Consider the following 27409-nt stretch of genomic DNA (forward strand, 5'->3'; position numbering starts at 1 on the left):
CCATATCTCCATCATTCCATGATGCATCCCTTCATCATCGAACTGGATGCCTCCTCAGTGGGGACAGGGGCCGTCTTAATTCAGCACTCCACCAAGGGCGTTCTTTTCCCATGTTCTTTCTCAAAACAATTCTCCCTGGCTGAATGCAACTATGGAATTGGCGATAGGGAACTCCTCACGATTAACTTAGCCCTAGAAGAATGGTGCCACTGGCTCGAGGGTGCCCAATACCACATATTCATTTACACTGATCATAAAAATCTGGAGCCCCTCCATCATGCCCAATGTTTAAACGCTCGACAGGCCCGCTGATCTCTATTTTTTTATTTCGAACTGAGATATTGGCCTGCACTCAAGAATGCTTGGGCAGATGCCCTCTCCTACTGTTATGATTATTGATGTTTGGGTGGATCCTTGGACACTGTGGCAGCTGACCACGCCCACGGGGGCAGTCCCGTGAGGGACCACAGTGTCAGGCTAGACTCTGGCCACACAAACACAGATTTGAATATTTTATTAAACAGTTCTGGAAACCACCAGAGGTGGCAGTAGTGAGTAGTGGATGTTCAGCCCGGCTGGGCAGGTCTCCCACAGAATGCTGGAACAGCGAATCCTCTGCTAGCCAGTGCTGTAGTGGAAAGAGACTGAGAGTTATGAGTACACAATAAGAAGCATTCAGAGTCCCAGGTAGAATTAGGAGAAGCTCCAAGACAGGGAGAGCAGGACCTCGAGGAGGGAGTACCTGATCCCTTTGTTGCAACCGTCTCTTCCTGGCAGCTTCACTCCGCCTACCTTTCTTTCTTTGCACCTCCTCTCGCTGTGCATGGACGCCTGGCTGCCACGGCATCTGCCTGCCGTCCTCTCCGGTGTCCCCGGACCGGCTTGGGCACTGCCTCCCGCCATGCTCCGCTGGTACCTTAGGGCACACACGCCGAGTGGCCCTCACTCTTATTTCCTACTTGGCGCAAACCTCAGGGGCGTCCCTCTGTGATGATGTCATGCTGCCCAGATATTTAAAGCCTACGATGTTTGCTAGCCTTTGAGTTAGCAAGGGGAATCTTACGAATGGGATTCGCTCTCCGTACCCAGCTACTCTGCCTCTCCAATTCTCCATTGGACTCAACGCTAACGGAGTACCCGCTCCTCGGGGGCCTCACTTGCTTTTCAGGTCGCTATCAGGAAACCGGTACTCGCTCCTTGAGGACCCATGTTCCCTGTCTCACTGCCTGCTCCTACCTTCTCTTCTGCCTGGAAGGATTTGCTATCTTCAACACCAGTGAGTACTACCATCTTCACCTCAGAGCTGTTCCCTGGAACCAGGTACTCGCTTCTCGAGGGCCTGCCTCCATTCCAGCCCTAGTGCCATCTCCTACGTGGAACCGCTGTGCATTACCTTCAAGCCTCTCAGCCCTCAGAGATCAGGTACTCGCTTCTCGAGGACCTGCCTCCGTTCCAGCCCTAGTGCCATCTCCTACGTGGAACCGCTGTGCATTACCTTCAAGCCTCTCAGCCCTCAGAGATCAGGTACTCGCTTCTCGAGGGCCTGCCTCCATTCCAGCCCTAGTGCCATCTCCTACGTGGAACCGCTGTGCATTACCTTCAAGCTTCTCAGCCCTCAGAGATCAGGTACTCGCTCCTCGAGGGCCTGCTCTCCCTATCCCTGGGGTTCTCCATACTGGGGCTTTGTGCATATTCCACTGTACTCATTATTCTCAGTTCTTTCCACTACAGCACTGTTACTGAAGGAGGCGCTGTTCCAGCACCTGAGGGATACTAGCCCAGCCGGGCTACTTCTGCTGCTCACTACTGCCATCTCTGGTCGCTTCACCACATTGTCTAATAAAAGATTAATCTCTGTGTTTGTGTGTCCTAAGCTGAGCCTGACCTGTGGCCCCTCACGGGACTTCCCCCCATCGGCGTGGTCAGCTGCCACAGTGTCTAAGGGTCCACCCAAACCTCACTAATTATAACACCCTTAGAGCAGAGAGACTCAGTTGTATTGTACTCACGTAGCAGTAACAGAGATTCCATTAGATGAGAGGTCTAGCACTGGAACAGAGGGCAGGCCCTCAAGGAGCGAGTACCTGGTTCTAGTGAAGCAGTACTGTGGAATAGATGGTAGTTGTACTCACAGATGGAAACTGTTAGTGAAGTCTTCCAAGTAGAAAGGTTTGAATATGCAGGCAGCGACTCAGGGAACATGGGCCCTCGAGAAGCGAGTACCGGTTTCCTTATAGCACCTGAAAGAAGCAGAAGAAGCCCCCGAGGAGCGGGTACCCAAAGGATATAAGAGTTCCAGATAGCGCTGGAGTGGCAGAGCAGCTTCGGTACGGAGAGCGAATCCCATCCATAGAATTTCCATTGCTAATTCGATGAGCTAGCAAATACTGTAGGCTTAAATATCTGGCCAGCGTGATGTCATATCAGGGGGACGCCCCTGAGGTTCGCGCCAACGTGGAAATAAAGATGAGGGCGGCATGCGCCCTAAGGTACCTTGGAGGAGCATGGCGGAAGGCAGCACCAAAGCCGGTCCGGGGACGCCGGAGAGGACGGCAAACAGACGCCGCGACAGCCAGTAGTCCGAGGTGAGCGGGAGGAGCTGTAAGTAGTGAGAGGTAGGCAGGACCACGGAGCCTCTCAAGCACATCATCGAGACAGTTGTCTCACACATACTCAGAGAAAAGGTATTAAGATGGTCCTACGACTCCCGTATAGCAGGGAACCCTGATGACCACAGATGCAACGAGACAACCGAGCCTTCGTGGACTCCTGTCCCACTTGCACACAGCAGAAAACTTGGTCAGGATGACCCCCTGGAGCTGTTACAGCTGTTGCCAGCCCCCAAAGGAACCCTGGACCCATTCTCCACCAATTTCATAGTGGACCTCCCTTTTTCTAATGGCTGCACCATTATTGGGCTGTTATTGACCATTTCTCTAAGATGGCTCATTTTGTTCCCCTACCTGGACTTTGCTCAGCACCCGAGTTGGCCCGCCTATTCACGCACCACATTTTCTGTCTGCATGGTCTGCCCAGACAAATAGTCTCAGACCAAGGAACCCAATTAATCGCCAGATACTGGAGCTTTTTGTGCAAGAAATTCAGTGTTTCTCTGGACTTCATGAAGGCATACCACTCCCAGGGGAATGGCCAATCCCTCAAAGCATTTCTCAGAGTTCATTTGCCAATGAATGACAGGATTATTGGCATCTCTCTTGCCCTGGGCAGAATTTTCCCACAACTCACACATCTGTGCGGCCATGGGCTCCTCACCCTTCCAAATTGTTTATGGAAGACAGCTGCTACCTCCTTTACCACTTCCTTTAACCATCCCTTCGCCGGTGGCCGATCCTCCACACAGGAGCTCCGTGGATTCACACCCAAGAAATGCTCCTAAAAGCAGCACAAAAGGCCAAGAGGTTCATAGACATTCATCGGAGACCCACTCCACAGTTCAAACCTGGCGAAAAGGTATGAGTAAGTACTCACCATACCAGACTCTGTGTGCCCTCCATGCAGCTTGTTCCCCGGTACATCGGACCATTTCCAGTCATCCAGAATCTTGACCCCGTAACCTACCAACTACAGGTACCCGCTTCCTTGGGAGTTCACAATGTATTCCACGTCTCGCTCCTAAAACCCTTGGCCCTCTCGTGTCCCTCCAGGAAAACCCCAGAGCCGCAAGAGATCTCCTCCAAGGAGAATACTACCTATCAGCAGGGCCGGTGCAAGGGTATTAGGCGCCCTAGGCGAAACGTCAGCTATGCCGCCCCCCCGCCTCCACACACAATTAACTTACATTGTGCATTAATGAAAATAACGAAGTCTGTATTTATAACAGAACACTTATTTGACATTTTTATGCCATGTAAACCATTGAGATGATTTGTCTTATCGACGGTATAGAAACTTTTATAAATAAATAAATAAAAATAAATAAAATAAACATAAACCAAAGCTATACTTGTTGCTCAAACAAAAAAAGCAGACACATCACATAATATTAAACAATTAAAATGGCAGTCAATCAAGAAAAATAAACTTAAAAAGCCATCTTTACTTACCCCCTCCAGCAGCTCTCTTACTCCTCTTCCATGCAGGCTGTAGTACACACCAGAAGCAGCAGTAGAAGCTAAGCTCTATACTCATGGTCCTCTTCCTTAAGGCCCATGTCTCTCACACACACACCATATCAGTCATGCCCCCATGACCAGTTTCTGTCTCTCACACACCAATCATCTCCCAAACAGTCTTTGACAAACACACCAGTCACCTTCCTGAACAGTTTCTCTCATGCCATACACACACAGGCTTCCCACTCCCGTGTTCCACTTACATATATGGGCTTCTCACTCTTATAATCACTTTCTCTTTCTCACACACACTCACCAGTCTCTCACTCTCATGCTTGTTCTCTCCACATGCACAGGCTTCTCATTCCCATAATCACTTTCTTTCTCTCACACACATACACAAACACACACACCAGTCACCTGATCTCTCTCATGCATACACACACACAGGCTTCCCACTCCCATGTTCTCTTTCAGATATACAGGCTTCTCACTCCCATGCTGTATCTCACACACTCCCAGCTTTCTCACTCCCATGCTCACTCTTCACATGCACAGGCTTCTCATTCCCATAATCACTTTCTTTCTCTCTCTCACATACACACAAACACACACCAGTCACCTGTTCTGTCTTACATATACAGGCTTCTCCCTCCCATGCCGTGTCTCACACACACCCAGGTTCTCACTCCCATGCTCACTCTCTTCACATGCACAGACTTCTCATTCCCATAATCACTTTCTCTCTGTTACACACACACACATACACCAGTCTCTCTCTCATTTCCATGCTCGCTCTCCAGGTGCACAGGCTTCTCATTCCCTGAATCACATTCTCTCTCTCTCACATTCACATACACACCAGTCACACCGTCACCTTACCAACCAGTCTCTCTCTCATACATGCACACACACACAGGCTTCCCACTCCCATGCTCTCTCTCACATAATCAGGCTTCTCACTCCAATGGTTTCTTTCACATACACCCCCACAACACCAGGCTTCTTACTCCCATGCTTTCTCACATACCCAGAGTTCTCACTTCCATGCTTTTTCTCTCTTTCACACACACACACACACATCAGTCACATCCCTGACTGTCTCACACTCTCACACATCAGTCACATCCCTGACTGTCTCACACATCAGTCATCTCTCTGAGCAGTCACTTTCATTGTCTCTCACATATACACATACATCAGCTCTCTGACCAGTTTCTCTCAATCACACACACATGCTCTCGATCAAATACGTTCTCTCACTTACACACAGGCTGAGGCTCTCACTTACACACTGGCTGGCTGGCTGGCTGCTTCTCTCTCTCTCACTCACTTCCTCTCTCCCCCCCCTAGCACAAATGGTAGCTGCAGCAGCCTCCTCCTCCAGCCCCCGCAGGCCAAAAAGGAAGAATCCCATCGGCCGCGGGAGGCTCGTGCTGCTGACTCCTTTACCTATTATCAGCTGCTTCAATTGCTCGGGGGCCGATGCTGCTGTCGCCGCTATTTTTTTCATGTGGCACCGCTCTTTCTCCTTCCCGCGCATCACTTCCTGTTCCGGGTCGGGGGGGGGGGGGGGCGGGAGGAAGAAAAGGCCAGCCGCGGATGCCACAGCTTTTTTTTTTTTTTTGCACTGCTGCCGTTCCCGCTGGGCTTGAACGTGCTGATAGCCCAGCATCAACGGCAGCAGGAGAGACCGGGAGCGCGCGAACCGCTGGGGGAGGTCAGATGGGTCTTTTGGGGCGGGCTGCCGGCAGCGGCTCTTTTATTTTTATCGGGGGGGGGGGGGCGGCGGCTTAATGCAGCTCTTTTCATTTTACCGGGGCAGCGGCTGAGCGCGGCTCTCTTAATTTTACCGGGGCAGTTCCGCCCCCGGGAAGCTGGCGCCCTAGGCGACCGCCTAGTTCGCCTAGTGCTTCCGCTGGCCCTGCCTATCAGTTGAAAGAGGTCTTGGATGTCAGATGACACAACAAGAAATGGGAATATCTTTTCGCTTGGGAGGGATATAGACCAGAAGAGAACACATGGAAACCAGCCTCCAATATCTTGGATAATTACCTCTTGAAGGAATTCCATGCTGCGCATTCCGGGAAGCCTAACCCATCAGGAGTGGGGTTAGAGGAGGGAGTACTCTTATGATTGGTTGTCCGCGTGGCAAAGCTGCAGACTGCCGCTCTCACCTGCTTCCCAGATGCAGGCCTGGCCCTTCCTTTTCTCAATGCGTCTGTCTGCCACGCTCCCCCGTTCCCCTTGGCCTGGGGCCCCGCTCCTCTGCGTGACTGACTGCTGCGCCACTGCAGCCCGATGCAGCCTGTGTCAGGACACTGGGCCTAGCCTGCCTTCCGTGGTGCCTGATTACCAGCCCCTCCTAGGCGCACGCACGGCCAATTCCCCCACATTTAAAGGCCCAGTGGTGGGAGCGGCAAGGTGGTGCTCCCTGATGACGTCACCCAGCCAGTCCTATAAAAGGCCTATCCAGGGCCTCGGCAAAAGGTCATCTCGCTTTGAGAAGGACTTTGCGCCACATTCCTGATTCTTGGTCCAGGCTCCTGTTCCTGCTGTGTGTTCCTTGGTTCCTGTGTCTCATTCCTGTTCCTGTTTGGCGGTCCGGTTCATCTTGAGTTCTTGTCTTTGTGGCCAGGCTCCCCTTGTCTGTCTTCAACATGCCAGACTCTAAGCTCTGGAATCCTCCAAATTCTCAAGTCTCATCCTCTATTCCCTTGCATCACATGGGGCAGGAGTTTTTATTATCTCCAATGAGAACCGGCTCACCTCCCTATCAGTCTACATGACCACATGGGCAAGGACTGGTTGAGACCTCTGATGCATACTTAGGGCACTCAGGCCAGCTGAGGCCATGCTGCTATAATAGTAAGGGGCAACACTCTTAGTAAGGGGCAGAATTTGACACCACCTTACATATGCATGTACCGTAGCTCGCTGGGAGTCTGAAGAATGGAAGACAATAAGAATCAGTCATACTTATCCTGAATATGTTTAAATTACTAGGAAGTCATAGGCAAAGAATCCGTGAATGCTGATATTGTACATTCATTATAAAAGGAAAGCAGCTCAACAGTGGAACAGAAGGAGGAGGTGACAGGAGATGTGGCAGCTTGAGTGGGTTGCTCCCAGGATGGGCTCTAGGCTAACTGCACCCTATGTGAAAACTGAAATTGGCATGTCCCACCCTTCCCCCATCTTGGCAGCAGCTCTGATGTAGCACTCCCTCCGGCAGCATGGTAGGCCCATCTCTCTCTCCACCCCTCCCCCCTTCCTTCATTCTCTACGCAGCACTAGTATCCGCTCGCCAGTATCCCCACCTCTCTGTTCCCTCTAGCATCTTCTTCTTTCCCCCTCTTTTTTAGCTGCATCCCCTCTTTTCTTGCTTCTCCTTCTCCTTTGCGGACCACCACAGATAGATGCCTCCTCCCACCTGCGCATTATTCTTGAGTCTCCTGCTTGTAGACATCATATGAAAAGGTGCAGGAAGGAGGGGGCAGAAATGATGACCCCTTGAGCATGGTTCTCTTTGTGGTCACGCACGTCGCACATCTGAAAAGCCAGCTCTAGTTGCCCCCAGTCTTTGGATGTGGAGGAAAAAAAAACTGCTAATGACTGTAATTTTCTTTAACTGATTATTTTTAGTGATCTTATCTATTTTTCACACTGGAAATCTTAGACTTGTCTAGCAATATGTGTGAAAATGTTCTATGTATGTACCTCGAGAAAGTGACAACAGAAAGCAAGCGTCTGGTCTTTTATGGACTAGCAACTTTTTTTTAAATTTTAAGCATTTTATTTTTATTTTTTGCAAACAATCATGATTGTTAATTTGCATTTTTTGCATATTATTACAGTTACACATCTGTTTCTAAGCTCTGTGGGAGAATGCTCTGTAAATAGTATTCATTTTATAATTGTAAAGTGCATGTGGTGGAATCAGAGTTTGCAAATTTGGATTCTTCTATATTTTGAAAACATTACAAATTCTGCACCACCAGAATGCTGATGCAGTATTTTTATCTCTTCTCTCCACACTCTTCAGTTTGTTTGAAATCTCATCTTCTCTCTACCTGCATTCTTCAACAGCAGCTGCTTGCTCATTGGCTGTACTTTTCCTCTCCTTCCCTTTCAGCTGTTACCTGACAAACGCTGCCATACCTTAACAGTCACAGTCAACTTACATTTGCTCCCATCATATCTTATATTCTGCTATAACAGGTGTTTCCTTAAAACGTCTCCCCCCAATCTGTCCCAAGTACATCCAAACCTCACCACAGCAAATGCCTTCACCACTTCTGCTGGCAGTTCCTCTGCCAGGCCTTGTCATCTTTCTTTCTCATTCCCCAAAACAGCAATATCTAAGCCCTCTTCCACCTTCTTCCCCTGTCACTTCCACAAATATGAATCTAATCTGCTGCAGAATTGACCCTCATCAATCATCACATTATTACACATTATACACAAATATAGCATGAAAACCTGACTAGTGGATTTGAGCCTTTTAAAAATAGAAGCATGGACATAAAGCAGAGGCATGCTCATATTTTGAAAAAGCTAACTAGTACCACTGCTTTCCTTTCCCTGAGATGAAAAGCTGGAAATCTGCAATAAAGCTGAAATGACTGCCTTCCAGGCAGCATAAATGTTATTGGTTCTTAGCTACTGTTTAGGTTTGCTGGGCCCAAAATAGAAAGCTGGCCGTTTAAGTAACTTAACCAGATATGACTTATCGGTTAAGATACAAGGGATATTCAGCAGATGGCTATACCACTGAAAATCTGCATACTTCCCGCTCTTAGCCAGATAACTTATCTCCACTTGTTACACCTGCTTGTTCGCAGGTATAACTTGCCCGCATAACTTATCGGCCTAAGGCTAAATATCGCTACTTAGCCGAATAAGTTATCCAGCTATGTAGCACCACCCTGATCCGCCCACTGCCCATCCACTATCTAGCTGGCTAAGAGAGAGCTGGATAAGTGACTGATCCGGTTATCTAGCAGCTGCTGTTATTCAGCCAGATACATCCTACTTTTCTGGCTATTATGTGCTGACCACACTTTCAAATTTGGGCCCGTAGAATCTATATTCAGCCACTATCCAGCTGCACAAGCTACCCAGATACTTGGCTATCTTATGACCAGCCAGATAAGTTTATTCAGCTAACTATAGAACAGCTATCCTAGACTTAACTAAGCCAGATAAGGCTGAAAATTGGCACTAAGATAGCATGATAAGTAGCTCCTGCCTGGCGTTGCAAAATGCAAGGCTGCATGATATTCTGTGCATGGTTCAGCTGACCTTGGAGCAAAACTCACAAAATAGTCGCATGGATTCATTTTGTAATTGTGGATTCCAAAAATAAAGTCAGCTTTATTTTTTTAAATCTAGAAGCAGATTACCTTTTTTAGTTTAGAAATACTTTAATTGTTCTGTTGATAAGTAGCAGAATTTCATAGCCCACAATTCATAGTTATTTGTTTCTCTTCAGATTATGGGGATATGTGAAAGGAAGTGTGCTTAGGTAACTCACAAGAGATGAAACAAAGAAGAGTTCGTATGTGCTGTTAGCAAACTCATAAAGAAGGTCAAAACAGTAAATAAAATTCAATGGGGAGTAGAAGTGTTTATAGGATATATTGAAATAACAGAATCCATGTGATCTAAGTATACAGAGTATACAGATGTATATATTCAATACACTTACACAGAATATAGAAACACTGATTTCAAAAGGATAAGTGTAGCTTTTATTATGATTATAAATATCACTAAATTCACTCTGAAATATTCACTTGCCATCTATACATTCATCTTGGTAGGTTCAAAGTACATGCATCATAAACATTTCTTCTATGAAAAATAACCAAAGTTTTTTGTTTTGTTTTAATCTGGAAATGGAACTCCTATTCCCTGAGCTTGCTATGCTAATAAGTACAAGGAGTAATGAACAAAGTCCTTTTCACTGGAAAGTGAGTTTGCTTACTGGAAACAAGGTTCTCTGTGGACAGGAGGATAAATTAGCCATGGCACATAGTTGACATCATCCGATGGTGCAGACTAGAATCCTCTCTCTGAGCTCAGCAGAGCTTTCTCATTGACCATGCATGCGAGTTTATTACACAACTGCTGCCTCATGAAACCCTCAGTCAATTATAGAACTCAGCTTCAGTTGGTAGTCTACTCTCTAGGTGGGTATTAAGCATGGCTAATTTATTCTGCTGTCTATGGAGAACCACATTTACAGCAGGCAAACTTGCCTTCGCTGTTGACAAACGGGGCTGAATTAGCCAGGACACGTGGGGATTCCCATGCTGAAGGTGGTGTAATGGAAAACTTACTGAAAAATCAACCCGGATCCCCCATGGAGAGTAGACTAGGCAAACAGATTTGATAAGACTGCCTGCGCCAAAGCTACTGTCCCTCTTTGAAAGATTGTCTGGACATGAATGGGATTTGAAGGTGTGTACAGATGACCAAGTTGCCACTTCGATGAAGGGACGGATGAGTCTCAGACTCACTGTTCTTTTGGGGATAAGAAAATATCAAGAGTAAAATCCCTTGCCATGCTCCAAGGAGGACCAACTATCACCCTTTGTTGAAGTAGTATGTCCGCTATGAAATGGAATTGGGTCTAGTGAGACGGATTGGAATTGAAGGCCAAACAGTGGTGCTGCACTGGCAGATGGGAGAAATAAAAGTGGTAATCACACTCCATGATCTTAAGTATCCAGAAGTTCTTGGTAATTTTCTTCCATTCAGGGAGGAACAGTTGAATCTTCCCTTCACTGGAGGAGATGGGGCATGAGATTCTATTCCCACCAAAAACTGGGTCCTACCTTTGTCTGAAATTGTTAAGCTGTCTTCAGCTAGCACTATTCGTGCAGCAATCCTCTGGGTGAAAGTTGTTTGACTGCATTTGAGGAGCCTGATAGCACTGGTATATACAGAAGGGGTAATGTTGGAAGTAAGCTCGCTTGTATGAGAAATACAGACACCTCTGAGCAGACTGTTGATCTGCTGTAGTTGATAAGGATTGGACTAGATAGTGTTCTATGAGACAATCTCTCTGACCTTCTCTTTAAAGAAATTGCCTCCAAACATGAGATGTCTTCCAGCTTATCATGGATGTCCTTTCATAGGCCACTAGCCTGTAACCATGCCATTCTTCAGGTTCTGATGATGGCAGCTGAACCCCTAGCCACTGAATCCATAAAGAGCCTCCTCATCTTGTTGATATAAGCATGCAAATACTACATCATATAAAACTGGTGACTGGCTATCCAGCTTTAAAAAGACTTCTTTCCAAATAAATCGAGTAGTCTTGGATCCTTCCCAGGTGGGGCATTAGAGAAAATTCTCATTTTCTTTGCCTTCTTCAGAATGGACTCCACCACCACTACTGACTGATGGGAAAGTTGGACCACCCCAAACCGAGGAGACTGCTGTACTCCATCCTTAAGATCCAGATTTCTCACAACTGGTGGACAAGAAGCTGGACTTTCCCAAATTCTGGTCTGAAGATTTTGGAGAATTTTTGAACTGGAAGGGCCAATGGTTGAAACAGAATCTCTAGAACATGGAGAATGTTAGACATCTTTGTGAGGATCTTTATCCCTCCACCCATGGATATTGATGGCCTTTCCCAGAAATTTAGAACACAACAGGTCTTCCAGTTCAGAGGCGTGTTCCAATGGGTCTTATACTCATCTATCTCTTTTCTGAATCTGATAAAGGCAGATGCCCATCCAAGACTCCGATGAAGGCCAAGGTGTCTGAGATGGGGACCTAGATAACTAAGTGTGAGCTCCCATGGATGATAGAAACCAGATCCCCCATGGCCCTCTTCTCCGGCTAGCCAGTAATAGCATCTGATGCTACTGATGGAGCTGACCCTTCAGGACTAACCCCAAGAACTGGAAGCTGTTGCACTGGGATAGAAGTCGCTGGGACTCCCCCTTGAGGGAAGGCAACTGTCACCTGGGACAGGATAGGATATAAGATTCCCTGTTTATAACTAGCTGCTAAATATGTGAAGATCTTGAACAATTCCCTCATCTGGTCTGTCTGTTCCCCTGTGGTGCTGTTGGGGGGAGATACATTTTCTTCTGAAGCCAGAACAGGGTCATCATTCTGGAAGGCTTCCCCTGAGCTCCACAGAAGGGCTTCTGATGGGGAATGGTCATGGACTCGTCCTAACATTGACTCAGATCCCCATGCTAAGGGAATCCTTTCCTTTGGACCTTTGCTTAAGTGATGATGGCTCCACAGGAGTTGGATGCCTTAATGGCACCAACTGCAATGATCCTTCATACTTTGGCACCAGTTGCACTGAGCCCTGACACTTTAATGGTGCTAATTACATTGGGTCCTTACCTTCAACGCCAACTGCATTGAATGTGCTGGTTCTGAGAACCCTGGCTTAGAAGAAACAGCTTTCTGCTTAGTCAGTCTGTTGGGGTCCTGTGCCAATGGCAGTGAGAAGCCTTGAACTCATGTTTTGTGCTCCATGGAGCTGAGGCCCATTTCTTTGAGCTGTTCGACCCAGACACTGCCTCTGCCAGTGGGGGGAGCCTTCGGTACAGAGCTCTTGCTTGACTCACCATGCACAGAGCTCAAGGAAGATGAAGAGCTCAGACAGTCCCTGAGCTCGGACATCTTGTAGGCCCAACTCTTCTGTGTTCTGGGGGACATCCAGCCACAATTATAACAAATGGAGGAGTCATGATAGGGCCCTATCATTCATGATGGACATCTTTTGCCCACAGAAGCAGTCCTTGAAACTGTTTATGGTAGGCTTCATGGGCTTAGGCAGCTTCATTTTTTCTTCTAATATACTTTTGTATTTGTAGCACTGAAAAGTGCTGTTGAGGGACTGCCCATGCAGTGAAGCAGGGCAAGGACCACTGAAGGATTGAGAAATATTCAGAAAGAGAGACTGGTGAATGTCTAGATGGCAGTGCAGACAAAAAATGACTGAATGGATCATGAGGCAGCACTTGCATGGGAACTCCTACACATGCTCAGTAGAGCAAAAGCTCTGCTGAACTTAGAGAAAGGTTTCCATTTGGCACAGTCACCCACGGGTCATAATTAATTCAGCCCTGTTTGTTGACAGAGAACCCACTATTTTATTGGTGAAAAGGTTTTTGAAAGAAACTCTGTATTTTTAATTTATTTATACATATGATATGCAGGTATCTGTGATGCATCTGGAATGTGTACAATCTTGCTCAAACATGCAAATGTTTGATTTAAAAAATTACAATTGTATACAGCCCCAAGCTCACTGTGGTACTTCTGCTCATGCCAAAGCATTAGGAGTAGTTCTTTTGATTTTTAGAATTTTGGAAAGATGTGCTCTTAACTTTTGAGGCTTGTGTTTTTGTCAATGAAACCAATTCTTTGCATCATTTTCTTTTAAGTCATCACTGTTGTGGAGAAGTGACATTTGGATACCTTACAAATAAATATGGTGACTTCAGAGGCTTGTTAAATGTGACTACATGTGATGTATCTGTAAATTTGGGCCCTCTTTATTGTGGCCGATCAGACTGCATCAGAATGGCAAATGTTTATAAGCTTATTGGAACAGACACTCAACTCTTATCTACAATATGGTCAGAGCTAGGGCAGTTGCCAAACTAATACTGCCCAGAGCTCCAAGTGTGCAGGGGGGGGGGGGGGGGGGGATAACTGAGCCATGTATTGCTTTTACAGTGGCACTCTGGGTTTGGCCAAGATGCATCAGTGGAAGGGGCACTTGTATCCCTCCCACCACAACCTGTCAAAGTATCTGGTCTACAGTGGGAGAAAACAAGGAGAATACTGCCGGCCATGCTTGTGCTCTTGCTAATGATAATTGGATGGGAAGAACCAAGGATAGAATATTTCTATGGAAGGACAAACAAAATCTTATCTATCGGCACAAATTCCAGGAAAAATACGTTACCTATAATTCGTGTAAGCACACAATCTATTACCTAAACTCTAAAATGAAAATTCTTCATTCAAACAAGAAAATAGATTTAGTATTAATTCAGTATTTGCAACAATTTCAATCCTGAGAGAGAACTAATTATACAGATCATGAAACAAGAACCTAATAAAAAATTCAGATTCATATCCTGTGATGCTTATAAACCATGATCATACTGTTTATATGAGCTAAAGCATGCAAATGTAACAAATGGACTTTCAAAAGAAATTTACTTGAAAATTGCTTTTATCTTCTATAATTATGCTTAACAATGCAGTCAAATCATTTATCAGGATTTGAAAAAGATATTTAACATTCCCCCCCCATCATTCCCCCCCCATCTTCCTTTTGATTTACTTCGTCAGTCTTCATCTGTGAATCGGAAGGATGGATAACTTGTATCAGCTGCATCTAGTGGAGAAGTCTTTGGCTGTTCAGAAAAGCTATAAATCTTCTGATTCAGGGAAGTGCCCAGCCTCATGATGGGCCTGAGAGTTTTACATCAATTCCTGAGCATTTTTCCTAGCTTTGGCCCTTCAAGTAGTTGAATAGGTTGGTTGGTTAATACAATTTATTTTAAGTTGTTTTTGATATAAAAATGAGATCAAGGTTTTTCTTTGAGAATCAATAAAGGCAGCTGAATAATAGGTGAAGGAAATTCTCAATCAGACTTTAAACCAGCTGAGTATAACTTGTATCCTATGCACAGCTGACTCACTGATTGGTCCGACAGAGATGCATTTTCCTTAAAGTGATCTAAAAGTAAAGTGTTTGTCTTCCTCTCCTGTGCTATCTCCATACTGCTTTTGCAGTGAACCACCTTTCTTAGCTTCCTGTATTTTTCTAGGTTGCACCCTCACTCTTGCAATTACCGCCTGTGGCCAAGACAGCAGAATACTGACATGACCTTGTGAAGTGTTTCCGATGCAACTCACCGGCTGATCACTAGATGCTGCCACCAGAAGGACCGTGTGATTCAGCCCTCTCAGCTAGGGCTGGTGTGGGTTGCATTAGCAACACCCCAAGCCTTAGTCAATTCAGGAAACAGGTACACAAACTAAGAATCAAGCACAGGCATCCTCCTCAAGAATAGCACAGGGAAACAATCTTTAGGCCATTAGTCTGACCTTGAATACATAATTTTAGAAATGTAATAAAGGCTCTAAATTAGTGCTACACTGGAACCATAATCCCATTTCTGATGCAATACTGTTGGGTGGTCGCTCTCTCATTTCTCCCTTATTGTTAAGAGATTTCCAGAGCTGTGCAGCAGACTTCATAACTACAGCTCAGATGCAATTCTCATACAGTGTTGAGCAAGCTGGTTTTTTTTTTTTGTTGTTTTTTTTAAGAAGAATGTACTGGAAAATACATTTTCTGAGACTTATGGGAGCTATGTCATTTTTTCAAGACAAAAATATGTGTTAGAAGAATAATAAAAGTACTTAAGAGAAAATGATCCAGGTAGTAGTCTTTATAAGGCCAATGAATTCTTTAGAGTATCCATATTTATTTATTTACAAGGTTTTTTTTTATACCACCCATATTGTAGAAGCTGTGCTAGATGATTCACAACAACAAGAATATTGCTAATTCTTAGAAGGGTGATAACAGGCACCTGGCATGGGGGGATCTTCTTTCAAGTAGACAGGCAATCCAAAGTCTAACAGGAAATAGTATCTTTTGTCTATATCTATGGCCAATTTCATTAACCCACTTTTCAAGTCTGATTGAGAATTTACTGTTAATATTCCAGAACCTTTTGGGCGTACATTCTATATCATTGTGTGTCTTTCACTCCCTATCACAGCCCTTGGCTTCTTTCTACTAGACGAGTAATGTATTTTCTCAAGACCCATGTGCACTCTCTGTTGGACCTGAGCGCTTGTTACATGTAAATCCCACAAGTATATAAATATATTGTAAACGTTAACTAATATCTAAACATCAACAGGCACAGTACAAAGGCTTGAAGTCAGGCAGGTCATGAAACTTTACACAATATTATTTTTTTTCCTTCTACTTTGGTTTCTAGAAAAACAAGAGAAAAGGGTGGGGGGGGGGGGGGGGGGGGGGAAGATTGCGATGCAGAGATAATGCCTCATTTATTGCTATGTTACAACCACTTCTGGGCCGACTGGCAATATCTTTCTAAGCCCAGCATACTGTGATAAGCAACTCACCGCAGGAAGAAAAAAGGATGAATATAATAGAAACATATATTACACATTTACGGATAATTGCAGATACTATCCTATGTGAACATAATGTAATGGCCGCTTACTCCCTCTGTAGAAAAACAACAGAGATGTTAGATGGAGGTGCAGAACTTGATCCTGTGGGTCCCAGTTTGACAGTGAAAAAGAAAATTTGAAGGCCTGCATGTAGGATGCATAGTCTTGTTTTCATGTAGTTCCTCAACTTACCGCTGCTTAAGCACCCGTCTAACTAATACAGCAGGTGCACCTCTTGTCACTGGTGTCCACGCCCTCCACGATGGTTCCAAGGGAACCCAAAATGACACAGCATCACCCGGCTGGTAAGAGGTCACCTAGAAGTCTGAGCATGAGAAGCTCTTCAAACCTGAATTACGGCAGAGACCTGCACACACCGTTCTGTGCTAGGTAAGGCAACAATCTGTGTTAGCTGGCCAGTGTATTTTATTTTTATTTTCCAATCACCCCACAGAGCACCACTATGTGTTTCCACTGATTTCAAGTAATATGTACCTTCTGTGCTCTGTGCATTTTAGTTAAACATCCAAAGCCCAAATCTAGAAAACAAAGGAAAATATTAAACATCTTGCCTGCTTGTGCTTAGTAATAACAGGAGCACAGCTGCTGTCCAGTTTCCTGGTTGTTCAACTAGGCTACAGTTGTTTTTTCCATTTGCTCACTCTGTGATGCCAGCTAAATTATGGCTGAATATTAGAACAGTTGCCGTTTTTAGCAACCTTTTTCCTTTAGAAAATGAATTTCAGTCTTCTTTATGCAAACTGCACTCACTAACAGGAGTAGCATAAAACTGTTACGTGCTCATTGCCAACGAGATACTGTATTTTCCCATTCTTTAGACAGTATGAATTAAAGGCATTTAATTCACCAGAAAATCCTGGCAATGCTACATCATGTGTTTCAAAACGTGTTTATCCCTTCACCAGGCACCATATGCCTGGCAAATAGACAGCCTGAACATATACCCATGGCAAATCTATTGGACTTGAAGCTATTGTTTTACTGTGCACAATAAAAAGTGCATTTAGTTGAAATTGAATAAATAACTGTTTTTTGTGCTGTTTATAATCACTCATATTACTAGGTGCTGTTTTGTCCTAATACTTATTTATCAATGTCTTATCCTCATTGTTCACAGCACAGTACAAACTAATTCACATAGATACAATGTACCTTTCCTTGAACCAAGCTCACAACAAAAATTCTTTTACTACAAGTACATTAAGGTGAGTATCCTGGGAACAGTGAAACCACATCATTACACCTCATTGCCAGTTCACCTACACGTGAGGGTCCAAATATCTACCTGGCCTCAGTTGGGGAAATATAGACTGGATTTACAAATGTCAGTGAGTGGATGCAACATGCACGGTGAAAGAATCAACGTCTGTAGCAGTCTTTCATGAAGCAGCGTGGGGCAGGTTATTCTCCATGGTGAAGGCTGCTGCTTTAAGTTAATTTTTTACTAGCTGATATGAAAGCCCCTATGGATGTCCACATGACTAACCAAACATTCCGCCATCTGAGAGATGGAGTGAGAGCTACTCCAAACACAATTTCTGCCAGAATGAGTCTCCAAACTATTCAGTCTTTACTGTTTTCACAATGGACATAAACCCAAAGATAACCAACAAAGCCTTCTTCTGACCAAAGACGCAGTGTTGATATATAACTTCACAAATGCAGTAAAAAACTTAGATTCTCCATCAAGTAGATTCTCATTTTGTGCTTTTTATGTCAAAAATAAAAAATTCCCAAATGGTAAAGGCTCCTATTAGGCAAAGCTAATTTGCACTTCCCGTTCACAAATTGGGAGCCGATTACTTTGTTATGGCTTGTGTTCTACAATGGGGCATGAAAAGTGAGCATATAAACCCTAACATTACTATAGCACCTTTTTCACTCTACCTCAAAAGGTGTTCAAAGTCCCTGCTTTACTGACTATATTAAGTGTAAAAGTTCAGACACTAGAGAAACAAACTCTTGCTAGAAAAGTGGATGGTGCTTTGTCTTTTAAATTAAAACCCATTAAAAGAAATGTTGAGTTTTGCTTTCATTTTGAACAGCCCGACCCCCTTAAATGTTAGTGTTTTTAATCAATAAAGCTGTGGTGTGCAGTTTAGTTTTCCACTAGATTTGATAAAAGATGCAAAGTCACTGTGATTAAAAGAGGTTCTCTATAAGAAAAAAAAAGAGCTCCATCATGAGCGGCAAAGTGCTGGTATCGGAAGCCCTGCCGTGGATCACCGGGACCAGTGCACTGTCCAACTCATTCAGGTAATGCTGAGGGAGAAGCTGGCCTCCAGATCCTGCCCGATACTCCACCTGAAATAGAGAAACAATGTAAGCTGTCATCACAACAGCAGATATTCAATATGAAGGGTTGGTCATTGGTGCAGTTTTGCTTTTGGTTTAAATTATCACCATCCAAATTTTCCAAAAATTCATGGAAGATATGAAATGCATGCAGCATGACTTTATTAGAGGTGGGATATACAACAAACATCAAGGGTTTCAACCACAGGGAAGAAAAAAATTTTTTATGAAGAATTACATGGAGGAGAAAGTTGAAATATATGGATGACATCATACAGAATGAATAATATATGGATTATATTATTTGGTAGATAAGTATGTGTAAAGAATCAACTGTAGGAGACTTAAATATTTAAAAATAATTTGATACTTATGGGAATGTTTAAATATTTGTTTTTTGATAATTGTATTAAAAGTGGTATAATATTGTGGAAATTATTCAATGTATTGCACTGAGTATGTATGTGGAGAGTGAATGTTGATGGTTGATATTTTATATTTTATATTGTATTTGTATTGTGATGGTATAAATCATTTTTTAAAAATGTTTTGTTGAAAAAATTGTATAAATAGAAATCTGATAAATATGTACATACAGGTATGTGATGATTTACTTTTTACTAGAGGTGGGTCTTGTCAGACAAATCTGATCAATATCTTTGAGTGGCTAGAAATCTGGACTGGGGGGAGGTCACTAGACGCAGTGTACTTGGATTTCAATAAGGCCTTTGACATGGCTCTGCAAAGGTGACATACATAACTTGCTATGGGATTGAGTTAGGAACTAGTTGCATAGGGGGACTGCAAACGATAGTGATAAATGGAGTTCACTCAAAGGAGAGGGACATTACTAGCAATGTGCCAGAAGGATCAATTCCTGGACTAATTCAACATTTTCATGAGCCACTTTGTGGAAGAATTATCAGGAAAAGGTTTGTCTTCTTACTGATGATACCAAAATCTACAACAGACATCCAGGAAGGTGTGAAAACCATGAGACGGGATCTAGTGAAACTATAGGAACAGTCTTGGGACTGGCAACTAAGATTTAATGCTAAAAATGCAGAGTTATGTATTTAGGATGAAAAAACCTGAGGAAGAAGTACAGTATAAGGAGTGAAATTCTAAGCATGAAAGAAGAGTGGGATCTGGAGGTGATCTTATCAGATGGTCTTAAGATGGCCAAACACGTGAATAAGGTGACAGTAAAAGCAGAAAGATGTTTGGATGCATAAGGAGAAGAATGATCTGCAGAAAAAAGAGATGATATTGCTCCTGTATATGTCCCTGGTAAGACCTTATTTGGAATACTCTATACAGTTCTGAAGACTGCATCTTCGATATAAACTAGCTGGAGTTGGTCCAGGGGGTGGCTTCTAAAATGGTCAGTGGTCTTCGTTCTAATGCATATGGAAACAGACTTAAAGATCCAAACATGAGTACCCTGGAGGAAAGGTGAGATTTGATAGGGACATTTAAATACTGCCAAGGCTTCCATGCAGAGGAGTCGGGCCTCTTTCAAAAGAAAGGAGGCTCTAACAAAAGGGTCAAGGAATGAGGGTGAAATGGGGTCGACATGGCAGTAATCTAAGGCAGTGGTTCCCAATATGGGGTCTGTAGGAAATGAGGCAATCAAAGTGCAGCTGCTGAGAAAAATAGCAGGCTGACATCACCTCTGAGGAGCTCTGCTCTAAGGAGGCTGCTGACTGATTTCACTGCCTGATCCCATCCTGCCCATGACAAAAGGAGAGAAATATCAATCTCAAGGAGCCCAAACATACACAGAGAGGAGGAGCAGGGGAAGAGTGGGGCTGATCACTGCCATGGGGAGCCAGAGCTAGTACAGACAGGACACAAGAAATTGCCACGCTGGGTCAGACCAAGGGTCCATCAAGCCCAGCATCCTGTTTCCAACAGAGGCCAAACCAGGCCACAAGAACCTGGCAATCACCCAAACACCAAGAAGGTCCCATGCTACTGATGCAATTAATAGCAGTGGAGTCAATGGACCTCTCCTCCAAGAACCCATCCAAACAAACCCCTTCCGAACCCAGCTACACCAGCTGCACCAACCACATCCTCTGGCAACAAACTCCAGAGCTCTACTGTGCACTGAGTGAAAAAGAACAGTCTCCGACCAGTCCCAAATGTGCCACCTGCTAACCCCATGGAATGCCCCTCAGTCCCTCCACCATCCGAAAGTGCAGGAGGCAGGGAAGAGTGCAGATGTTTGCTACCATGTGGAGCCTGATGTCACATGAAATGGAGGATGGAAAGTATACTAATTTCAGCATCCAAATTAGCTGCTGCTCCATACTACCAGAAGAGGCCAGCAGGGCAATAACCTTAAGGAGTGTTTCTGGACACTGCTGCATGTGCTCTGGCTGCCTTGCTGACCCGACAAGTGAGGGAGAAAAGCTGCACTAAGGGCCTGATTTTAAAAAGCATTTACTCAAGTAAAACTGGGTTTTACTTGTGTAAATGCACTTTTCTCGAGTAAGTGGGCTTTTGAAAATTGCCACAATATATGCCATTAAATTCTCCATAGGAGTAACTACAGTAAATGGCTTTTGAAAATTGCTACGATTATATGTTACATTTATGCACATAACACCTTTGAAAATTATCCGCTAAGTGAATAGTATGACCACGGGGGAAGAAGGAGGAAAGCAGGAGAAAACAGACCAATTGAGATCCAGCATGTGGGACTGGGAGGAGTAAAACAAGCACTCAAGAGGTGACCTGGCCACAGGGAGTAGAGGGCAGGAGGAAGAGCACTCAGGAAGACAAAGGTGAACTGGTAGATGTGCTGTATTTCGGTTTTCAGAAGTCATTCAACAAAGTCCCTCATGAAAGGCTTCTAAGAAAACTAAAAAGTCATGGGATAGGAGGTGATGTTCTTTTATGGATAGAAAACTGGTTATAAGACAGAAAACAGAGAGCAGGATTAAATAGTTTGTTTTCACAGTGGAAAAAGATAAACAGTGGAGAGCCTCAGGGATCTGTACTTGGACCGGTGCTTTTTAATATATTAATAAATCATCTGGACAGGGGTACAATGAGTGAGGTCATCAAATTTGTGGATAACACAAATTTATGCAGCATAATTAAATCTTAAGCGGATTGTGATAAATTGCAGGAGGACCTTGTGAGACTGGAAGATTGGGCTTCCAAATGGCAGATGAAATTTAATGTGCAAAGTGATGCATATAGGGTAAAATAACCCTTGCTGTAGTTACACAATGTTAGGTTCTATCTTAGGAGTTACCACCCAGGAAAGAGATCTCGGAGTCATAGTGGATAATACGTTAAAATCGTTGGCTCAGTGTGCTGTGGCGATCAAAAAAGCAAACTGAATGGCATATAAAATGGTGAATGTCATAATAAGAACATAAGAAATTGCCATGCTGGGTCAGACCAAGGGTCCATCAAGCCCAGCATCCTGTTTCCAACAGAGGCCAAACCAGGCCACAAGAACCTGGCAATTACCCAAACACCAAGAAGATCCCATGCTACTGATGCAATTAATAGCAGTGGCTATTCCCTAAGTAAACTTGATTAATAGCAGTTAATGGACTTCTCCTCCAAGAACTTATCCAAACCTTTTCTGAACCCAGCTACACTAACTGCACTAACCACCTCCTCTGGCAACAAATTCCAGTGCTTAATTGTACGTTGAGTGAAAAATAATTTTCTCCGATTAGTTTTAAATGTGCTTACTTGCTAACTTCATGGAATGCCCCCTAGTCCTTCTATAGTACCGCTCCAGGGTGAGACCGCAACTTGAATACTGTGTGCAATTCTGGTTGCCACATCTCAAAAAAGATATAGCTGCACTGGAGAAAGTGCAGAGAAGGGCGAACAAAATGATAAGGGCCATGGAATGGCTCCCTTATGAGCAAAGGCTAAAGAAGTTAGGGCTGTTCAGATTGGAGAAGAGAAGACTGAGGGGGGGTTATGAATGAAGTCTACAAAATCATGAAAGGACTCGAACAGGTTAATGTAAATCGGTTATTTATTTTTATTTATTTATTTATTTAGCATTTTTTTATATACCGAGGTAGAGCAGAGTAGCCTTCACTCCGGTTTACAAATTATAACAACATGTTACATAAAACTATTGAAGACATTGAAGAAAAACAACAATTAACAATCTGAGAACTGTCATGTCAAACATATGAACAAGGCAAGATATCCTAAAGGATAAGCATATTGAGTATAAACCAGATAAGATGTACCAAAGGATAGGTACATTAAATAGACTGAGTTCAAGTATAATGATAAAATAGTCTTAGATATCTGTAGGAAACAGGATGATTAGACAGAGGGGGGAATAAATGACAAAATATGGGAAGCTGTGGGATTAAGTTTTGAGATTGTTGTGCAGGCTGTCAGTATGAGATTGGCAGAGTAGCCAGGCTTTTAGTTCTTTCTTAAAAGATTTTGGGTTTTCTTGGGAGGTGAGGAACTGAGGTAAGGAGTTCCATAGTTTTGGGCCGATGATAGAAATGGCTCTGTTTCTGGTGGACGAGAGTTTAGCATAAGGGAGTGATGGAATCACTAGCTGTAGTTTACTAGTTGATCTTGTTGTGCGTGGAGAGTACTGGATATGAATGATGTCATCAAGTGCGGTGTAGTCTGCTTTGTATATTGCTTTCTGTAAAGTTGAGAGGACCTTAAATTCGATTCTTTGTTCAATTGAGAGCCATTGTAATTGCTTGAGTACGGGTGTGATATGATCAAATTTTCTTTTACCCGTCAGAACTCTGGCAGCAGCATTCTGAAGGAGTTGTAAGGGTCTTAGGGATGATTTAGGTAAGCCAATTAGTAGAGAATTGCAATAATCCAGACCAGAGAAGATTAGGGTTTGAAGGACGGTTTTGAAATCATGGGGGTGTGAAGCAGAGGTTTTAGGTGTTTGATTACATGTAATTTATGAAATCCTTCTTTTATTTTTGAAGAGATGTGTATTTTATAGTTTAGATCGCTATCAATCCAGAAGCCCAAGTCTTTAACGTTGTCTTTGAGTTGGATGGTGGTATTGTCGAATTGGAAAGGTGGGATAAATTTTGGTCTGACATTATTTCTGGCGATTAGAATGCATTCGGTTTTGTTCATGTTTAAGCATAATTTGAGCTGGAGTAACATGTTTCTGATTGAATCAAGGAGTGAGGCAGCACTGGACATAGAATCTTCAATGGAGGAGGAGATTGGAATGAGAATTTGAATATCATCGGCGTACATGTAATAGGTAATATCAAGTTTGGATAGGAGATGGCATAGCGGAATAAGGTAAATGTTAAACAGAATGGGAGAGAGAGCTGATCCTTGTGGTACACCAGTATTGAGGGGGATGGCATTTGAAGAAGAGTTGTTGTAAGAGACTCTGAAAAATCTATTTTTCAGGAAGGATGAAAACCAACTTAGGGTTTTTTCAGCGAGACCGATGGTTTCCAGACTAGAAATAAGCAAATTGTGGTCCACCGTATCGAAGGCTGCGGAGAGGTCTAGAAGAATCAGTAAATTTGCCATTTACTCTTTCAGATAATAGAAGGACTAGGGGGCATTGCATGAAGTTAACAAGTAGCTCATTTAAAACAAATCGAAGAAAATTCTTTCACTCAGCGCATAGTTAAGCTCTGGAATTCACTGCCAGATGATGTGGTTATGTCAGTTAGTGTAACTGGGTTTAAAAATGGTTTGGCGAAGTTCCTAGAGAAAAATCCATAAACTGCTATTGATCAATAAGGAATAGTAGCTTGAGATCTATTTAATGTTTGAGTACTTGCCAAGTACTTATACCCTAGATTGGCCACTGTTGGAAACAGGATGCTGGGCGGGCTTGATGGACCCTTGGTCTGACCCAGTATGGCATATCTTATATTCTTATGTAGGCCATGATAGGGTTAGCACTCAGGAAGAGGTTATGGGAAAAGTGCTATATGTGGGATAAAGCAGTGCACAAAGGAAGGCACTTGGGAAGGGGCCATGGATAAGACAGCACTCAGAAAGGAGTGAAAGAGGGAGGCAGCCACGAGAAGAGGAAAGCAGGAGGGAACGCCCCATGGGAGGCAGAAAGGGGCCAGAAGGTCCAGGGACAAGAAGACAGGGTGGAGCTGGAAAGATAGAAGGCATTCAGAAAGGAGCCATGCGGAAGGCAAAAGGGAGAGGAGCAGTGGGGGGGGGGGGGGGGGGGAGTTACAGGAGGAAAGGGCAGGAGGGAAGACACTTGGGAAGAAATCATTGGGGAGGGCAGGAGGGAGAGACGACTGCCAGGGATCATAAGGAAGGTGGGGACAGATGGTTGCCAGGGATCAAGGAAGGCGGGAGGGACAGACAACCACCAGGGATCATTTTGGAATCACCTGCCCACCACTGGCTCCTGAATGTTCTGAGGGTCACTCCATTAGGGGTGTCCATGAAAATTTGTTTGCAAGCCTGTGAGTACAAAATACAAAGTATACTGCTGGGTGGAAGCTGAAAGGGAGAGAGACTGGTGGAGGAAGTGGAAGAGTGCTTGAGTGGCAGAGACTGGAAGGGGGGAGAGACTAGTAAGTGTGAGAAAGACTGTTGGGGAGGGTATGGGGAGAAAGACTAGTGAGGGGAACTGAAGGAAAGAAAGACTAATGGAGAGAGGCTGGGGGGGGGGGGGCTAAGAGAGACAGAATAGTGGGGAAGAGCTAAGGAAAGAGAGACTATTGGGGAGAGACTGCAGTGAGAGCCTGATTGGATGGGAGCTTGGGGAGAGACTAGTAAGGATGCGTTTGGATATGAGATACTGGTGGGTTGGGGCTGGGTAGGAATGGGGAGAGACTGACTTGTGGAGAGGGTCTGGGAGGAGAGATTGGGAAGACGGGTGATGGGAGAGAAACCTGTGGGGAGAGGCTGATGGAGAGGACTGGTGGGGAAGAGTTAGGGGAGAGAAAGAGACTGATCGGGAGTGACTGGCTGAGGGAAACGAGACTGGTAAGGAAAGAATGGGGATCCCTAAAACTTATGAATGTTGAACAGGGGTCCCTGCATCCAAAAAGGTTGGGAACTCCTCTGATCCAAGTAAATATTTCTTTACAGAGAGGGTTGGTGGATACATGGAGCAGCCTCAACATGGAGACAAGAACAGTATTTGAAGTCGCGAAATCATGGGATAAACACAGAGGACCCTTAAGGAGTGGAAGGGATTGTAAAGCTGGATAGTGGGTGTGGATGGGAAGACTAGATAGATCATAATGATCTTTTTCACCCATCATGTTTCTAGGACATCTCAGTTTCAGAAAAGGCTTACATAACACAAGACAGGTTTTCAGAGACTATTTCAGAGCTCTACATTTTCTACACCTATGCAATACAAACCATATTCAGTCCCTCCATGTGTATATATATTAAGCACAGTTGTTTTGCATGGCTGCTGATGTAGAATTTTGTTCTTTATTCCCCATTTTGAAATTCTCCTTCTCCAGATGGCTCGCCCAGTTGTCACAGAATCCCTCACTGGTGGATGGATCAGTGGCACAGCCAGAACTGAATTTTTTAGGGGGTCCAAGGTTAACATGGGTGAGCAGTAGGCATATAGGTTTGAGCCCTACTAGTTGTACTCTTATCAGTAAATAATGCCTTAGAGTGTACCTGACAATCGGGCCGATACAGTAAAGTCGCCCGCTTTCCCGGCACGCGCACAGGCCACTCTCCTGTTCGTGCGATTCAGTATTCAAATTAGGGCTGGCGGTAAAAAGAGGTGCTAGCGGGTTTGACAGCTGACGCTCAATTTTGCCGGCGTCGGTTCTCAAACCCGCTGACAGCCACGGGTTTGGAAACCGGACGCCGGCAAAATTGAGCGTCTGGTTTTCAAGCCGCGGGCCGACTTCAAATTTTTTTTTTTTTTAACTTTTTGTAACTTTCGGGACCTCCGACTTAATATTGCCATGATATTAAGTCGGAGAGTGCAGAAAAGAAGTTTTTAATGCTTTTCTGTGCACTTTCCCAGTGCCCAGAGAAATTAGCGTCTACCTTTGGGTAGGCGCTAATTTCTGAAAGTAAAATGTGCGGCTTGGCTGCACATTTTCCTTTCTGAATCGCACGGGAATACCTAATAGGGCCATCAACATGCATTTGCATGTTGCGGGCGCTATTAGGTTCGGGGGGGAGGGGGGGTTGGATGTGCGTTTTCGACCCATTACTAAATAAGGGGTAAAACTAGCGCGTCGAAAACACGTGTCCAATCGCGGGTTAACAGTGTGCTCCGCTGGAGTGCACTGTACTGTATTGGCCCGTATGGATTTCTTTGTAGTCTGCAACAAGCTATCATGCATCATGAGTGATGCTTTAAAATATTTTGTTTCAAGCACTTATCAACATTAAAATAGTGTATTGATCTGTATTAATTTATTTTATATGTACTGCAGTTTAGAAATACACAAAAATCATATAAAAGTAAACAAAGAACACTTAACAGAAACATCAGATCCAATCATGTCATAAAACAAATATTCTCTTTTATGAATTCTCTTTCCAAAAATGCAGAGCATATAACTAATAAAACAGCAAAAATCATAAGAATCATTAGAACTTAAGATTCACAATGGGTGCAAAGCAGAACTAGGATCATTCATATTATAACCCAACATGCAAAAAAAAAATATATATATATATTCAGATTCTGGTGTCACCTCAGTAACAGCAAAACAAACTCCCTCCACTGCCAAGCACTTTGTGAAGTAACATAAACCCCTAAAAACATATAATAAAAAAAAACATCAAGAGCCTTGCCATACTATACCATAACAGCAGTAACTCTCAGGACTCAAAAC

The 27409-nt window shown here is 44.0% G+C and overlaps 1 protein-coding gene across 2 annotated transcripts in view; it reads right to left on the minus strand.

The window, feature by feature from the left end:
- Positions 1 to 14268: 14268 nt before the first annotated feature.
- ZFYVE16 (zinc finger FYVE-type containing 16) overlaps positions 14269 to 27409 on the minus strand; it is a 227023-nt gene continuing 213882 nt past the window's right edge. For both annotated transcript variants that reach the window (XM_029574267.1, XM_029574278.1), the window contains one exon: positions 14269 to 18614. In XM_029574267.1, coding sequence (XP_029430127.1) covers positions 18453 to 18614 — 162 coding nt within the window. In that variant the 3' untranslated portion in view covers positions 14269 to 18452. The remainder of the gene's footprint in view (positions 18615 to 27409) is intronic.

This window comes from Rhinatrema bivittatum, chromosome 1 (assembly GCF_901001135.1).
Source record: "Rhinatrema bivittatum chromosome 1, aRhiBiv1.1, whole genome shotgun sequence".
NCBI lineage: Eukaryota > Metazoa > Chordata > Amphibia > Gymnophiona > Rhinatrematidae > Rhinatrema > Rhinatrema bivittatum.